Source organism: Armigeres subalbatus, chromosome 3 (genome assembly GCF_024139115.2).
Source record: "Armigeres subalbatus isolate Guangzhou_Male chromosome 3, GZ_Asu_2, whole genome shotgun sequence".
Taxonomy (NCBI): domain Eukaryota; kingdom Metazoa; phylum Arthropoda; class Insecta; order Diptera; family Culicidae; genus Armigeres; species Armigeres subalbatus.
Window position 1 is genome coordinate 327,230,904 of NC_085141.1, and position 16,867 is coordinate 327,247,770.

The 16,867-nt window shown below is 41.4% G+C and overlaps 1 protein-coding gene across 1 annotated transcript in view; it reads right to left on the reverse strand.

Moving 5' to 3' along the window:
• Positions 1 to 1,815: 1,815 nt before the first annotated feature.
• Positions 1,816 to 16,867, reverse strand: part of LOC134225571 (protein lines) — a 36,207-nt gene continuing 21,155 nt past the window's right edge. Inside the window, exon 2 of the mRNA XM_062705755.1 lies at positions 1,816 to 4,958. Coding sequence (XP_062561739.1) covers positions 1,995 to 4,811 — 2,817 coding nt within the window. The 5' untranslated portion in view covers positions 4,812 to 4,958 and the 3' untranslated portion in view covers positions 1,816 to 1,994. The remainder of the gene's footprint in view (positions 4,959 to 16,867) is intronic.

Consider the following 16,867-nt stretch of genomic DNA (forward strand, 5'->3'; position numbering starts at 1 on the left):
TTCTTTTAAATTATTGTGGCCTTTCTTTCAAATCACGCGTTTGCTCGGTGCAATGCGAAAGAGGAGGATACTCCTTCTTTTAAATTACGCAATATCTCGCGATAATAAAAAGAGCAGATGATGCCTTCTTTTAAAGCACGCGTTTGTTCGGAGCAATGTAAAAAAGAAGATCATTCCTTCTTTTAAATTACGGGATTACTCGGGATAATGCGAAAGTGTTGATGATGCTTTCTTTTGAAGCACGCGTTTTCTTGGTGCAATGCGAAAGGATAGATAATTCCTTTTTATATTACGCGATTGCTCGAGATGATGAAAAAGAGTTGATGATGCCTTCTTTTAAAGCACACGTTTGTTCGGAACAAAAAAAAATGAGAGATTACTCCTTCTTTTAAATTACGCGATTACTCGGGATAATGCAAAAGAGTTTAAGATGCCTTCTTTTGAAGCACGCGTTTGTTTGGTGCAATGCAAAAGGTGAGATCATTCCTTCTTTTAATATACCCGATTGCTCAGGATAATCCAAAAAAGTTGATGATGCCTTCCTTTGAAAGCATGCGCCTTTTTTATTATCAATATCAAGAAGTCTATGTTGAAGTCCAGCTTTAAGTTGCGTAAAGAATATGATCATTGAAAATAAGATCATTTTCATTGCGTTATGCCAAACGACCATTATGCCAAACGACTTTATGCCAAACGGCTTTATGCCAAATGACTTTATGTCAAACGGGGTAGCCCCCTTCACCACAAAGGAAACGCGACCCGGACAACACACCAGTCAGTGCACCGAATCGCCAACGTTGAGTGCTTAGGCTAGCAGAAATAGTATGTAGGTCCAAAGAGTACTTGCCAGGTAGAACCGATCGTGTGATCGATATTCATTTTCTGTTGCAACAAAGTTAGTCTTAAACCAACTGTCGTGACGAGCAGTCCCTTTTTTTAAAAACCCGAAGCCATCGGTAAGAAACTAATTTCCATTGATCTTAAAAACTATCTAGACAACTTACATATAGAACTGAAATATGCATCTTGTTCCGAGTCTAATGGACAAGTAAAGAAAATCCACTTCACAATTATTGAAAAGTCGCAGCGACAACAATTAGAAATGTGACCCACAATGTGATATCGTCCTCGATGAATGACCGTCGTCATAATCACCCTTTGGAAATGGCGGCTTAACGTGAGCCGCCGCAAATCATTGGAAGCATCATCGAGGACATATAATTGGTTTCATGTAGTTTTCAATCCAGTTTCACACCCTAAATCGTACAAGGTAATTGTTTAGGCCCCTGTGAGAGGCAAATTTAAAGTGTTTTGGGCAGCGTCCACGTGGGCTCACGATTAGAGAGACCTCGTTTGAATCAAACACCGATACCGCAATGCTCAACATGACAAATAGAAAGCACATCAAAAATATCAAAAAGCAGAAGGAGTCCTAGCATGCCGTTGGCTACACACACATTGAATTCCAACAAAACTATAAAAACTATAAACAAAAGAATAAAAACTTGGTGGAACAGCAAAATCGGGACGATCAATGGAGTCATGCAGTTACACCCGTTCCCAACTTTAAGAGCAGCGAACCTTGCAAAGAACAAACCGGATTTTTCCCAACTTCCATAAAATTTGACCAACAATTTTCATTCTCACGATTCCTAGAAAAAGATTTCAAAACACCGAACAATTATTCTCGTACTCTTCCAACCTATAGAATATGCACCAATCATCATTTCCAAATTTTCTCAAATATTGAACCGAAGGCCTTTTCTTTGACGTTCTTCTATTATAGCGATAAATTCATAAGACTCGAAATAGACATGTTTTTAAATCAAATTTATGCATATTAAATAGGCTCCAACTTACAAATAATGTTTTATTCACTTGTCAAAAACCAGCTTATTCATAAATACCCTCTGCTTAACTTAACATTCTATCCTGCGCTAGGAAACTTTCGTTTCGTTCTCTGACCACTCATTCCTTCCGTTTCGGTACTCACCTCAGCTCAACTCATTGCCCTCGTACAAGCTCTCGCAGTTCTCGATCAACCGCAGAATCGGCCCAATATTGTACGGGAAGATGGCGTCCGCCACCTGTCGGCTGATCTGCAACCGCAAACTGATCAGCACCGTCATCACGCTGTCCAGGATCACGTTGTTGCTGTTCGGGTTGATAACGATGTTCGTATTGCGGACACTTTGCAGCAGCGTGCTCGCGTTGCTGTAGTTGTTGTGCTGCGAGTACGTCAGGCAGCTCTGCATGAACATGGACCAATTCTGGCGGATGTACTTCAGGAAGCGCAACAGGTACAGTAGGAAGCACGTCTCCGTGCTGATGAGCAGATCCAGAAACAGATGGGTAATGTTCGGGCCGAGGTTGGAAAACTCGATGAAGGTGTACACCGGATTCAGGATGGCGATCAGCTCCGGGAAGGCATTGTTCCGGAATGAAATTCCAGAAGTGACGTCCAGCGTGCACACCATTGCCTCCACCAGGTAATCATCCTGATCGTCGAACAGATGTATCAGCACCTTGCTAAAGTGGTTGTCTGGATGGAACTCTAGCCGATTTTTCAAGAAAGTTTCCAGCTTTCTGACCACATCCCGGATGCTACGTTCAATCATTTGGATTTCCTGCATATCGAAATCGCTGCTGTCAACGCTGGAATCGCTCGAATCGCAGCGAATTTCCTTGACTATGACTGCAACAGCTTTCAGCACCAGCAGGGCCATTTTTTGCATCAAAGTACGATCATATCCGCACGTGACCACGCTATTGCTGGCACTTGCACTGTCGCTAGTACCGCTACTACCACCCGCCAGCTCATCCCCTGAAGGCACTCGGCCATTTTGGTCCGTCACGGGAGATAATCGATTATCATGATATCGAATCATGCTTCCTTTGTACCCGATGAACCCAAGCGGACTAGTGTAGGTGGATTTGGGCATCTTATCCAGTATCCTATGATCCTTAACACACCGAACTACATTGTGCGCCAAACTGCCCACCTCATCAGGAATGAAATCCTGCAAAGCCAGCGTACTTCCGTAGCAAAGGGCTTCGTTGAACAGTGTCAACATCTGCTTGTAGATGACTGAGTTCTTAGTGGATAGCAACAGCAACTGGAAGTGATCCAACTGTGCATGAAAGGGCTGCGTTTCTACCACGGAGAGGTTTGCTTTTACACTGATAATGCTCTCCCACAGCCGGAGGAACGTTAAGATGCAGGTTTCGGTAGCGATTGCCGTTAGGCTTTGCGGATTCTGAGACTGTGAACCGGACAGGGCTTTTATCATTCGGCTGACGACTTCAACCAGGGCAGGCCACTTTTTGCCCAGTTTGTTGACCGTTTCGCATTTGATACTTGTCGTATCGAAACTTTCCGAGTCCGTTAGGTTGATGATATGGCATAGCAGACCACCGGAAGACGACAGCGACGGATGGTGGGCGGCTGATGGATGACTTAAAGAACTACTGTGATGCACTGGTACAGGATGAACTGATGACGAAGATGATGTTGAAGGACTGAAGATACTACTCGCTCCAGTATCGCTACCGTATTGCTGGGAGCCGTAATGCGTTGCAAAGTAATTGTTCTCCAAAGGCGGTGGGGCAGGCACTTGGTGGTAATGAGGCTGATGATGATCATATCCCATGGCACTAGATGGACCAGCGTCACTACTACTGGCCTCCTGTCCTTGAATATAATCATCTAAAGGATGTTCCGTTTCATCTTTCCACTCCACTATCCTCTGAATGACATCCAAACTAAAGTTGACTTTCTTTACCGCCAATATATCCAGCTGGTTGAAATCAAACAGATTCGCCACTATTTTCTCTAACCACCGATCATACAAGTCGTCTTTGACTATGATCAGAAACGACGAGAGTATCCGTCCCGATAGGTAATTGATAAACTTGTTATTATAATTACATAATCCTATAATCTCATCGATGTTCATTCCCACAAACTCCCCGTCCGGATGAAGATGTTCGCTCCTTACCAGATAGTTACACAAATCCATCACTCCGGAACAGATGTTGCCCTTGATGTTCTGCTTCAAGTACGTATCGAACAGCAGCTGCACGTTGGACAGGAATTTCAGCAGGTACTCAAACGGCCACTCAATCATCGGTAGCAGCTGCCGCTGTATTCCCTGGGAGCTACTCCCGGAACACACATAGTACGATTGCAAAGACATCAGCAGCACCTCGGTTTCCAATCCACACAAACACTGCTTAGCAATGGCGCCCTGGAACAGCGCCTGGTAATCGTGAACCTGTTTGAGCAGCATATCTTCCGCCCCAATACCGCTACTGCTACTACTGGTGCTGCCATTGCTGACGTCCAGAATTTTCGAAGACGAACCGGACAACACTGAGGATGAAGAAGATGCAGTAGGAGGCGAAGAAGACAAGGACGTTGAACTGGAACAGGCAGATGCCCCTAGTGACGATCCGTTCGACGAGTTCCCACTGGAACTGGCCGCACAGTTGACAAGGGCTGCAACAGCCGCAGCGGTTGAGGATGTGCTGTTACTGCTGTCCACAACATCGGACGCCTTTTCAATTCGCTGTCGTTTGATGACGGGTTGTCCATTGTTGTTTCGAATTGACGATGATAATGACGATGATGATGAGGTGGAGGACGACGATAAGTGTGGTGTGGAAGGCGGGGACATTATGGACACATCGGTGACAGCGATGGTGGGAGACGGCGTGGTCCCACTATCGGTCACGACGGCTGCTGGGGGTGGTCCAGGGCCTAGGGAGGGCCCAAGACCCTTTTTCAGTTCCTTCTCGTTCTGTAGAACCATGGAATGCGGGTTGGGATGCGGAATGCGACTGCACTTTCCCGGGATTGATGAACGTTACAGAAGCTGTTTTTTTCAGTCGCACGTTAACACGTGCCTTGCGTGTCGGTGAAGTAGTTCTGCTGTAGTGCCCAGGTGCATTGTGGAAACCTGAAAATAAGGAGATAAAAATATTATTAGCAAATCATGGAATGCTTAGAGCAAAATCAGCAATGATTCAAATCCTTCGGGGTTGTCAGTTTGAATATGAATCTGAATCATGCACTTTCCCAGCAGTGACTAAAGATTCATTTTTTATAACAGTCGAGATTCAAAAGCTTAAAACTGTTATACCGCTCAGTTCTATTTTCTGCAGATTTGAATCACGAATGAATCACGAGATTCAAATATTTTTCAATTGTTTTGGTGCATGAATGCGTCATTTTATGTACGGATCAATCCACTTTGCATTTACCGCGCCTTCCTCAGCAGCAACATGATCATTTCATTTAATGGAAAAACAATCAAACATGAATAGAACACTGCTGGGGAAGCCTGTGAGTTTGATCTATTTTGGCTCATATTCAAACTAGAATAGTATTCGAAAATTTGCAACCAAACTGAATCACTACTGATTTCACTCTTAGCATAGATATTCGATATAAAAGTTTTTTTTTATCTTTATTATCGAGATTTTCAGTAGTTGGCTGGTTTATCACCCAATCTCCCATTTATATACAAGTCAAACCGTCAAGTGGTAGGCCTCGTTTTCAGTCACTCGTCGTTATCGTATTTTTTTAAGTTAACCGCCTAGATTCATTCTGGGTAAACCAAAGCAGAGTCATATCGCGAAAGTGCAATCTGGACCGTCGTCCACCATGATCCGGAAAAATTACGACAAAAGTAAAATCCGACTATCGTCATCTTCATCATCATTGATTTCAAAACTATGGTTAACAACAGCTTATTGACACCACATGGACATATGCAATAGAATTTCATTCAACCAAGGAAGAAGCGGAAAAGCGGAATGCATTCATCGCAGTGCGAACAATCAATCGTCGAGATGGCAATAAATGATAACAACACCGTGAGGAATGTCCCTACACAAAACGAATTTGGTCTTCCAATCTCCATGGATCAAAACACACAGAATACCGCTGCTGTTGCTGCTGATGATGCTACAAATGCTGCAAATGTTCAACTCCCCTTGAGGATGAAAATATGTTGTAAGATCCAAATATGATCAACAAGGAACACTTTCTTACTGTGATAGAAGCGTTAAAAACCGCCAATAATCAATTCTACACTCATGAATCAAGCGATGAAATACGGATAAAATTTGTACTTTTTGGTTTACTTTTTGAGGCTTTTTGATTTAGGTGACATTCAAACATATTTGAAAAGAGAAGAACACCGTTTAAATGTCATCTTCTTCTGTCATTCGCTGAAGGTTCCATTCCGCTTCAAGAGTTGCGGAAACAAAAATCACTGTTGACCGTGGTTGTTGGATGGCGACATTATTCTCGCCAGACTACCACGAACGCCGTTCAATGTTTCAAACACGAACAGTTCGGCCACGAAATGCGACATTGCATCATGGAGGCGAAATGTGTTAAATCTGGAGAACGACATCGAAGCGCTGGAATAAAGTAAACAACAACTGGCGAATCAAAATACTATCATTCGTTATCAATGCTAGACCAACATTTGAAAAGGGCGTAACAGCCAAAATTTATTCCTTCTGATTCCTCGTCTACATATATAGCTATATATGTAGACAAAGAATCAGAAGGAATAAATTTTGGCTGTTACGCCCTTTTCAAATGTTGGTCTAGAATGGATGTAACTATACTGAAGCCCTGAAATTAAACTCAACTTACTCCTATTGAGTTTGTAAACTTGACAAGAGAACAACTCGTTCGGATTTCGGAATGCTACACGAAGGAAATGCAATTTGCAGCTCTGTCTGAGCTTACGTTGACATACATGTATCTAGAGTGGGGCGCAGTTGCATGGAAAAACGCAAACTTCGTCCGATCAAGTGAGATCAAAGTTTTCCTGAATCGTTTTGGGACCCCAATCAACTGTGCAAAATATGGGCTCGATTGGTTGCGACCTCGCATGCCGCATCGCGTATTAAATGTACATGAAGATTAGTATGGGAAAGCGTACTTTTTTACATTTTTGCTTTTAGCGGCTTCAATTTATCATCAATCGCGTACTCAATACGTTAGCATATAGTCTGGAAGATGCCGAAAGACTTTGCCAAAGAAAGTATGTAGCTGGAAGGTCTACAAAAAATGTTATTAAGTTTCGAAAATTGATTGTTCAAACCATATGCAAGAAATCAATGTTTCTGCCAGCACTACCGGACAACCTATGGTTATCGAAGGGCAAAACCCATCTTCCTTCTTGTCGGATTTTTTTCTTTGTGGAATAATTCCGGATAGCTCCCATTAGCTCTGAAGCCCTATAAGATCAATTATTTTGAAATAACACTCAGTTAAATTATTGGTCTACGTAGTACGCCAGTGCTGGCAGAATAAACGATTTTTTGCATATGGTTTGAACACTCAATGTTCGAAGCTTTATAACTTTTTTCGTGGACGTTCCAGCAACGTGCCTTCATCATCAAAGTTTTTCGGCATCCTTTGGGTTATACTTTAACACAATGTGCCACTTGGTTTACGATGAACTGAAACCTCTAGTAGTAGAAATGCAAAAATATACGTTCTCCCATACTAATTTCCATACTAATTTCAAACGCGATGCGGAAAGCGAGGAAGCAACCAATCGGTCCCAAATTCTGCATAGTTGTTCAAGACCCAGAATGGCTTCGAAAAACCATTGATTTGAAAAAATGACCATGACGCCCCACTCTAATATACATACAAATGCAAAAATGCTAACTTGGCTTAGAAACCTCGCAGGTAATAACTGTGGAAGTGCTTAATGAACACTAAGCTGCGAGGCGGCAATGACCCAGTCGTGGGTGAAAGAAAAAATAATGAAGAAGAACTTGATAAAGTCTCGAACGAGGAGAAGGGGTTGCCACACTCGTTCCTAAGGGTATTCATTAAAATCAAGGAACAAGTTTTGAGAATTTTTACAGAAATTCCTGTGATCATCGCTACAGGAATTTCTGAGGAAATCACAACGTGAATTCTTGCGGAAATTTCTCTGGGAATCTCAGCAAAAAAATCTAACAGGAATACATTCGGCAATTCCTCCATGAATTCATCTGAAAACTTCTGCAGACATTAATCTTTGGTGAATTCTTGCGGACAACCTTCCTGGATTTTTTTTTTCATAAATTCAAGGCGACATACCATCGGATTTTTTCAACAGTAATTCCTGTGGTCACCGCTCCAAGAATTTTCGCAGAAATTTCTTCAAAAATTGCTTTATAATTTTTCGGTGCTTAAATGCTGCAGAAATCCTCTTTAGGCTGTACAATTCCTCAAGAGGTTTCTTCGTCATTTTTTTTTTGTTGGTATTCCTGTGAAAATACCATCGGAGTTGTCCGATAATATCGCAAAAAAAATACCTGAAATTATGTTTGTGTGTCCAATTGTTGTATAAACCCTTATTCGTTTTGGATGAATGCTATAAAAGCATTATAAAATAACACTAAATATGGGAGAATTCCTGACGAAAAAACTTCCTAAAAATGATATGATATATCATGCTATGTAGTTCATTGTATAAAGAATAATCAATCAGAAACTGACAAATATCTCGTAATTACGACAAAATTGACGATATAAAAAATAAGAGTTCATGTCCTTCAATAGACATATTTTTTATGTGTCAAATAAAATTGACAACAGCGCCCTACAAAAAGTGTAAAATATTTGTTTACAGAATGCTCAAGAAAATAATGTATGCGCCAATCACTGCCGTCGGACGCATAAATGTCACATGTTACAAACGAGAAAAATGAGAAAAACGCATTTGAAGTTTCAAAATGCATTCATCCTATTATCGCAAAATTTCGCCTTTTTATTGACTTTAACGCAATAAACTATAAAAGAATATTCATATTCGTTGGGCCGGACTGAAAAATTGCCAAAAACAACTATTTTTTCCACGTTTTTTCTATCAAACCCCGGATGTGACACTTATGCCGCGAAATTCACTGGTCACGCGAAAAATGTACGCATATTTGTCACACCGTGAACTGAAACTGAGAGATAGTTGTTGTTAATTTGTTTTTACATTTCGCGAGCGACGATTGTATTTCTTTGGTGTGATTTTTTGCTGTCGGTAGAAGTGGAACCGGGAATGGAATATCCAATACAGACAATCCAGTGGCGCGGAATCGGAAGAGGACTTCCTCGGGTTCGATTTAAAAAAAGAAACAGGTGATCGTTTTCTGTTTGCGGAGCCGGCAAACGTTCCATTACCGGTCCAAGAGGTTGAACACCCGGTTTTTAGAGGCAGTGGCGTAGTTTCCTTGCCCGGGACAAGGACATGCACTACATCTTCAACGTCCAAAGGAATCACGATTGTCTTATCGAGATGATTTTGACAAAGTGCCACCAGGTGAAGCAGTTTTTTTTCTGTGGATTTGAAAAAAGTTCTCAATTATTTGTAAGTTAAGAACTTATTTTCTAGGTCATATGGCTTCCACGGTTGGATTGCTTCAAGAGCATTATTTTCTCGTAAAAGGTGCAGCCAACGACAAGTTAATATGAAGTACGCTGTCCTGAAGACAATTATCTTTTGGTCGGATAATTGTTGTTCGCAAAATAAGAACCGGAATTTATTCCATCACATTACCCTACACAGTGATGAAATTCAAGTCGAGCTCATATTGTTGGAGAACTTTGAATCGGGACATACGTTAAAGGCCGCTGAATTTTTCCATGCGGCGTTTGATTCCAAAATGCGCCATGAACGTGTCGTCAGTTATGAAAACTTCAAGTCTGTGGTTGGCAATGCAAAGAACAATGTTAACGTACTTGATATGCAAGCAACTGACTTCTTCAAGGCTCACCGTTTTGGAGTATGCGATAAACCACTGCAAGCCACGCCCGTACGTGGATTCCATGCGAAAAGTGGTGTTTGAAAAAAAGTCGTTATGAACTTGGATACGCAAACAATATCAACAGTAAAGACCTTAAATACTGCTAGTTGTTTTCCAAGAAGGAATTAATGTTGGTTGTAATGGATTCATCCTCTTTTGATTTGATACAAATGTATGTTGGCAAAATGTGCCTCAAGGAATTGAAGAAGAAAAGAAAACTTCTTCAATGAAAGTGGTTCAACCTGTTGTTACCGAAGAGGAAAAATCGTTTTTCATTGATCGTCCGACGAAGCAAGAAGGTCCTGATTAATTTTTGTTCTTGTTTCATACTTTGAATAAATTTTGTCGCCATAACAATAATTGAGTTTTACAAAAAAAAAACGGGTTTGCTAAAGGGTTCCTCTTTATCACATTTTTATGGTCCTTGAATATTTTAATTATGCCACAGTTTCATTCTCTTATTCACGTTATATTTGGAGAGGTTCTGGACAATATAATACCTCCTCTCTTCTTTCATGGACAACCGTCCATATGAATTCTGAAAGTAGGGAAAGACCTTGCATACTTACCAGCCACCATTCTAAATTATTTACGTGGATTGTAGATGACCCTAAAAGCATGGTATATTTTATGGACGGACCTCAGGACACATCACGCAGTGCTATGTGTCTTTTTATGTGATTGTTATATCTCTTTTTTTAGTGTGACAAATATGCGTCCATTTATCCCGGTGTGACAAGTATGCGTCCATTTGTTCGAATGTGACAAATTGACTTCAGAATTTTTTCGAGTTTTCTAGAATAAAACCTATGTTTTGACAAAATATTTCAAAAACACGTATCAAATTATGACGCTAGACATCAAAACCTCAAAAATGTTAAAATGTAACATGTGACATTTATGCGTCCAACGGCAGATCAGTAAGGACTTGCAAATATTCGAAAAATAATGTGAGTAATAGACTTCAAACGTAAATTTAGTTCTCAACAACATTTACTAACGACTAGAGAGACGTAAACGTAATTTTCAAATAAACGTCCTCAGATCTAGCATTTTATTTATTAAATTTTCACCTAAAACTAAATCTGCGCCGAATCCGTGCGGAGCCTAACAATTGTGATGTAAATCCACGCCAAATCCGCGTAGTCGTAACATCCCTGCTGTGTTCCAGCGAGTTCTGCAAACTACTGGTTGGCTACTGGTTGATCCGTAGGTCTATACTCCAAGCAATTTTTGGATGACCTACAACAAAGCTCGAAAATAATTATAAAGTACCAATTGTGCTTCTATTACCCACAATAGGGATATTTCGATAGAAGTCACAAGTGAGAAGTTCAGCATCGTTACACTGGTTGATCCGTAGGTCTATTCTTCTATTCTTCAAAGAGTTCTTGGATGACTTTCAAACCTTGTAAATCAGCGGTTCTCAACCTTTTTCATGAATGGTACCCCTTCAGACCTTTGCATAACTTGAGGCACCGCCTGTTTTTTAATGAAAATTCCTCACATAGCTTTTATGAAATCAATCATTCTATCATTCAATTCGTTAAAATTTAAATAGCGTGATTTGCCACTACTGTGATATGACTATTTGTAGTGTTGTGTAATCATGTAACTAGATGAAACAATTCAGACCAAACGTTTGACGTGAAACGATACAATTAATAACCCCTCGAGGAAGACACAATCCCCGTGTTGAAACGTTGGGCAACGAATAAACTCGTTTAAAGTAGCCGTAAAGTTAAATATAAATGTTACAGTCGATGTTGCATCAATAGTTCGCGAAAGTGTTTCGCTTCACTATGGTGAAGCGGGCTGGGTTTCGATTCCCGGTCTGGGTTAGAAAGTTTTTCTTAACTTCCTTGGGCTTCATCGTTTTAGTCTCAAGATACATGCACGCAAAAATAAGAGATTGGCTTTGGAACATTGCAGTTAATAACCATAGAATTGCAAAATGGTGGGTTGACATCAAGGAAGGATCGCCCAACATAGCTCTGGTCCCCACAAGTTCCTATCTCACGCTTCCACGGATCGACCGATGACAAAAGACCACCAGCTAAGGGTTGTGTACGAAGCTGGAAGTTCAGCCTGGGCACTAGAGTGGCCCAGTCTTGTATGGGGAGAAAAAAAAGTTGTCGAATTCTACGGGGCACCCCCCAGGATTGTGCCTTTGGGTAAAAAAGTCAATCTGAAAATTGTAGCTCAATCGCTTGTTGCATAAGCTGGCGCATTTAATTTGAAGTTTGTATGGTGGTTTCAGCCAAAATGCATAGGAAAATACACCTCCGTCACTCTTTCGTTCAGGTTCGGTATGCCCGATTGAGCTCAGAATTGCAACAAAGGCAGTTGATATGTTAAAGATCAATTCCACAGAACATTGTAAGATGATTAAATGGCTTTTTCATAAAGTTTCGGATGATTTATTAGAAGTTGGGCTGTGCACTTTGGAATTCATTGATTGTCATGAAAAAAGTGCACATGTTATCAAAGGTGGCTTAGATATGTGCTGTGCTGCCGTCGGACGCATGAATGTCACATGTTACAAACGAGAAAAATGAGAAAAACGCATTTGAAGTTTCAAAATGCATTCATCCTATTATCGCAAAATTTCGCTTTTTTATTGACTTTAACGCAATAAACTATAAAAGAATATTCATATTCGTTGGGCCGGACTGAAACATTGCCAAAAACAACTATTTTTTCCACGTTTTTTCTATCAAATCACGAATGTGACACTTATGCCGCGAAATTCACTGGTCAGGCGGAAAACGTACGCATATTTGTCACACCGTGAACTGTGACATAGTTGTTGTTAATTTGTTTTTACATTTCTCAAGCGACGATTGTATTTCTTTGGTGTGATTTTTGCTGTCGTTAGAAGTGGAACCGGGAATGGAATATCCAGTACAGACAATCCAGTAGTGGGAATCGGAAGAGGACTTCCTCGGGTTTGATTTAAAAAAGAAATAGGTGATCGTTTTCTGTTTGCGAAGCCGGCAAACGTTCCATAACCGGTTTTTAGCGGCAGTGGCGTAGTTTCCTTGCCCGGGAAAAGGACATGCACTACATCTTTAACGTCCAAAGGAATCACGATTGTCTTAGGGCCGATGCCCACGTAGCGGTTTTTCAACGCCACGTGCACGCAGCGTTAAACTAACGCTGGTGTGCATCGGCGTGGTGACGCTGCGTTACCGCTTTTTCCCAGTGCACACCTGCGTCTTTTTGACGCCACGTGCACTCTGCGTTGAAATGACGCTACGTGGGCATCGAGCCTTATCGAGATGATTTTGACAAAGTGCTACCAGGTGAAGCAGTTTTTTTCTGTGGATTTGCAAAAATTTCTCAATTATTTGTAAGTTAAGAACTTATTTTCTAGGTCATATGGCTTCCACGGTTGGATTGCTTCAAGAGCATTATTTTCTCGTAAAGGCTGCTGGTCTTTAATGAAAGCTTTGAGCCTGTTTGTCCCTACATACGAGCATTCCCATTGTCTGCGTGCATTTGGTCCGAGTCAGTCGCACAGCCAACGAAATCCTTAGAGCTAAACTCTGTTTCTTCAAAGTTAATATGAAGTACGCTGTCCTGAAGACAATTATCTTTTGGTCGGATAATTGTTGTTCGCAAAATAAGAACTGAAATTTATTCCATCACATTACCCTACTCATAAACAGTAATGAAATTCAAGTCGAGCGCATATTGTTAGAGAGCTTTGAATCGGGACATACGTTTAAAGCCGCTGACTTTTCCATGCGGCGTTTGATTCTAAAATGCGCCATGAACGTGACGTCAGTTATAAAAACTTTAAGTCTGTGGTTGGCAATGCAAAGAACAATGTTGACGTACTTGATATGCAAGCAACTGACTTCTTCAATGCTCACCGTTTTGGAGTATGCGATAAACCACTGCAAGCCACGCCCGTACGTGGATTCCATGCGAAAAGTGGTGTTTGAAAAAAAGTCGTTATGAACTTGGATACGATATCAACAGTAAAGACCTTAAATACTGCTAGTTGTTTTCCAAGAAGGAATTAATGTTGGTTGTAAGGGATTCATCCTCTTTTGATTTGATACAAATGTACGTTGGCAAAATGCTCCTCAAGTAATTGAAGCAGAAAAGAAAACTTCTTTAATGAAAGTGGTTCAACCTGTTGTTACCGAAGAGGAAAAATCGTTTTTCATTGATCGTCCGACGAAGCAAGAAGGTCCTGATTAATTTTTGTTCTTGTTTCATACTTTGAATAAATTTTATCGCCATAACATGTCACAATAATTGAGTTTTACAAAAAAAAAATCGGGTTTGCTAAAGGGTTCCTCTTTATCACATTTTTATGGTCCTTGAATATTTTAATTATGTCACAGTTTCATTCTCTTATTCACGTTAGGTTCTGGACAATATAATACCTCCCCTCTTCTTTCATGGACAACCGTCCATATAAATTCTGAAAGTAGGGAAAGACCTTGCATACTTACCAGCCACCATTCTAAATTATTTACGTGGATTGTAGATGACCTTAAAAGCATGGTATATTTTATGAACGGACCTCAGGACACATCACGCAGTGCTATGTGTCTTTTTATGTGATTGTTATATCTCTTTTTTTTTAGTGTGACAAATATGCGTCCATTTATCCCGGTGTGACAAGTATGCGTCCATTTGTTCGAATGTGACAAATTGACTTCAGATTTTTTTCGAGTTTTCTAGAATAAAACCTATGTTTTGACAAAATATTTCAAAAACACGTATCAAATTATGACGTTAGACATTAAAACCTCAAAAATGCTAAAATGTAACATGTGACATTTATGCGTCCAACGGCAGTGTGGCGCGCGTTTCTCTGCATATGTTTGAGCGCGCGCGAAACCACACATCGCAGGCACCTTTGATGGCATGCGTATGTTTTTCATGGCAATCAATCAATTCCAAAGTGCATAACGTAACCCCTAATATAAACTATGGAAAAGTTCCGTGGAATTGATCTTTAACATATCAACGGTCTTTGTTGCAATTCTGAGCTCAATCGGGCATACCGAACCAATTTCCTGAACGAAAGAGTGACGAAGGTGTATTTTCCTATGCATTTTGGCTGAAACCACCATACAAACTTCAAATTAAATGCGCCAGCTTATGCAACAAGCGATTGAGCTGAGATTTTCAGAGATTGATTTTTTCACCCAAAGGCACAATCCTGAGGGGTGCCCCGTAGAATTTGACAACCTTTTGTTTTTGGTCCCGTCTACTGGGCACTGTTGTCCTTCTGACATCAGCTAAAGTGAAAAGGTATGCCTCGAGCGTCTGTTCACCAGGAGGTGCGGCTCAAACAGCGTCTGTCTGGTACCCAGCGGCTGACGAAATGCTGTATCGCGTCAGCAATACCTAAGGTGGCAGCCCAACCAGGTAACGCGACCCCGGTAAGGTAGCTTACTGAAGCCTCTCAAATACCACAAAAATGAAGATAGAAGAAAAAGAGAACGTTATTTTTGGCAACCGACCCAGCAACGAAATAAGGACTATGATTGGAAACTCGGTACCTGGAATGTCAGGACCCTAAATGAACCTGGACAAGTGAGGCCTCTGGCTCGTGAACGGCAGAAGGCTAGAGTGAACGTGACCGCTATTTAAGAAGTCCGATGGCCTAGATCCGGAGAACGTGAATTCAGAGCCGTGGACCCCACAACCAACACAACACAGAGAGTGTTGGTTGTGGGCTCCACGGCTCTGAATTCACGTTCTCCGGATCTAGGCCATCGGCACATCAACGATCTATGGGAGTCCATCCATGGAGCAATGAGGACAACAGCGCGAGAAGTAGTAGGCACTGCACAAAGGCGACCCATGACGGGTTGGTTCGATGTGGTGTATGAATGACAGACGAGAAGAACGTTGCCAAAAGCCGGATGTTGGTGTCGGGTACTCGATCGAATAGAGTCCGGTACAAGGAAGCAAGAGCAGGTGGAAGCAACACTTCGTGGGTGCCAGGTGGAAGCAACACTTCGAGACTTTGTTAAATAGTGTAAGTGACGGTACATCGGTGAACAGAATAAATATTAGCGACGATGGACAAGCTGTGGTGTCACCTACACTAGATGAGGTTCAAAAAGCTATCGAAGAGCTGAAAAACAATAAGGCTGCGGGGAAGGACCAGCTCCCGGTTGAACTTCTCAAACATGGCAGTGAGCAGCTTAATGAAGTCCTGCACATATGGGAAGACGAGGAATTGCCTGCTACCTGGTTGGACGGCCTCATTTACCATCTCCTTAAGAAATGGCGCAGACTGGAGTGCGCCAATTATCGAGGAATAACCCTCCTTAATTCGGCGTACAAAATTAAGTCCCGTATTCTGTTCAACAGATTGAGACCGCTTGAAGAGTCGGCGAATACCAGGCAGGTTTTCGTGAGGGCCTATCAACGACGGATCAAATGTTTAACCTGAGACAAATCCTTGATAAATTCCGGGAGTACAATTTGCAGACACACCATCAGTTTATTGATTTCAATGCGGCGTACGATTCAGTGAAACGCAATAAATTATGGCAAATTATGCTTGAACATGGTTTTTCGACGCAACTGATACGGGTGATTCGTATAACGTTGGACGGATCGAAATCAAGTGTAAGGGTTGCGGATGAAATATCGACGTCATTTGTTACCTTAGCTTAGATGGATTAAAGCAGGGTGATGCATTCTCGAATCTACTGTTCAATATAACGTTCGAGGGAGTGATTAGGAGAGCTGGTGTGCAAAGAAGCGGTACCATTATCACAAAATCGCATATGCTCCTGGGATTTGCGGACGATATCGATATTATCGGAATTGATCGCCGTGCCGTGGAAGAGGCTTTTGTGCCTTTTAAGAGGGAGACAGCGAGGATTGGACTCACGATCAATACCAGCAAAACGAAGTACATGGTCGCTGGCAATCAACGTGGGTTCATTAGTGGTGGTGGTAGTGAAATGGTGCTAGATGGTGAAAAATTTGAAGTGGTAGAAGATTTTGTGTATCTTGGAACATTAGTGACGTGCGATAATGATATTACCCGCGAGGTGAAAAG